Source organism: Mesitornis unicolor, unplaced genomic scaffold (genome assembly GCF_000695765.1).
Source record: "Mesitornis unicolor isolate BGI_N332 unplaced genomic scaffold, ASM69576v1 scaffold30641, whole genome shotgun sequence".
NCBI classification, from domain to species: Eukaryota; Metazoa; Chordata; class Aves; order Mesitornithiformes; family Mesitornithidae; genus Mesitornis; species Mesitornis unicolor.
The window spans coordinates 1-1535 of record NW_010163607.1 but is presented as its reverse complement, the minus strand read 5'-3'; the positions used below and the strand labels follow the sequence as shown (position 1 = coordinate 1535).

At 43.1% G+C, this 1535-nt stretch overlaps 1 protein-coding gene across 1 annotated transcript; it reads left to right on the top strand.

Annotated features, from left to right (window-relative positions):
* Positions 1 to 303: 303 nt before the first annotated feature.
* LOC104535678 (protein ZNF783-like) lies at positions 304 to 708 on the top strand (the record flags this gene model as incomplete). Its single annotated transcript, XM_010194032.1, has 2 exons — positions 304 to 411; positions 582 to 708. Coding segments are annotated over exons 1-2 (235 nt in total), but the record flags the coding sequence as incomplete, so codon positions are not given.
* Between the last annotated feature and the right edge of the window lie 827 nt (positions 709 to 1535).

The window sequence follows — 1535 nt, the reverse complement described above, 5'->3', positions numbered from 1 at the left end:
TGGGGGGACACAGGACACCCCATTTGGGCACCGGATTTGCACCCAGCTCCGAGCGTTCACACGCACGCGGTTGGTTTGGGGTCACCCGACTGTGCCCTGAGCCATCCCGGCACCTATGGGGGAGCCCCCAGCACCCTAAAGGGACACCCTGGACCCCCAGGACCAGCACCCATAGAGGAGCCCTCAGCCCCAATTCTCCAGCCCCAGCACCCTAAAGGGACCCTCCTGACTCCCAGCACCTATGGGGGATCCCTCAGCCCCAGCACCGTAAAGGGACACCCTGGAGCCCCAGGACCAGCACCCATGGGGGAGCCCCCAGCCCCAATTGTTCAGCCCCAGCACCCTAAAGGAACCTTCTCGACCCCCAGCACCCATAGGGGAGCCCCCAGCGCCCCCAGTGAAGTTCTCCAGGTAACGGTGACACCGTGCGGCTGTTGGAGGGGTGACAAAACCCCCAATTTGGGCAGTTTGAGTGCTGGTGAACCCCGGATTCACACCCAAACCCGAGCGTTCACACGCACGCGGTTGGTTTTGGGGTCACCCGAGCGCGTCGGGCGCCGCCAACTGTGCTGCGGTTGTAGGTGCCGCTGACCTTCGAGGACGTGGCAGTGTACTTCAACGAGCAGGAGTGGGCGCACCTGGAGCGCTGGCAGAAGGAGCTGTACCGGGCCGTGATGAGGGGTAACTACGAGACCCTGGTGTCGCTGGGTGAGTTAATTAATGTTAATTAGTATTGATATATGGGGTGCTCCTGGCCCCATAAGTGGGTTCAAGGTCTGGGAACCGTCGCGATCCTCCACTTCAGGAATTATTTGGGTGAAGTCTGATCGTCGTGTCTGGAATTAGTTCTTGTTTTCTCTCTGTTTCATCTCAGATTCGTTCTTATTTTCTCTCTATTATTTAATCTTGAATTAGTTCTTATTTTCTTCAATCACAAATTAGTTCATGTTTTCTATTTCATCTCAAATTAGTTCATATTTTCTATTATTTAATCTCAAATTCTTACTTTTTCTATTTAATCTTAATTCCGTTTTCTCTTTAATCTCGATTTTCTCTCTATTTAATCTTGAATTCTTATTTTCTCTCTATTATTTAATCTTGAATTCGTTTTTCTCTTATTTAATCTTGAATTATTCCTTATTTTCCCTTTCTTATTTAATCTCAAGTTCTTATTTTCTATTATTTCATCTTGAATTAGTTCATATTTTCTCTCTATTTCATCTTGAAAGTTCTTATTTTCTATTTAATCTTGAATTAGTTCTTATTTTCTGTTATTTAATCGTGAATTAGTTCACAATTTCTCTTTAATCTCGAATTAATTCTTATTTTCTATTTAATCTCAAATTAGTTTTTATTTTCTATTTAATCTCACATTAGTTCTTTTTATTTAATCTTGAAATAGTTCTTATTTTCTTTATTTAATCTCAAATTAAATCATATTTTCTATTTAATCTCAAATTAGTTCGTATTTCCTATTTAATCTTGAATTAGTTCTTATTTTCTATTATTTAATCTTGAATTAGTTCACAATTTCT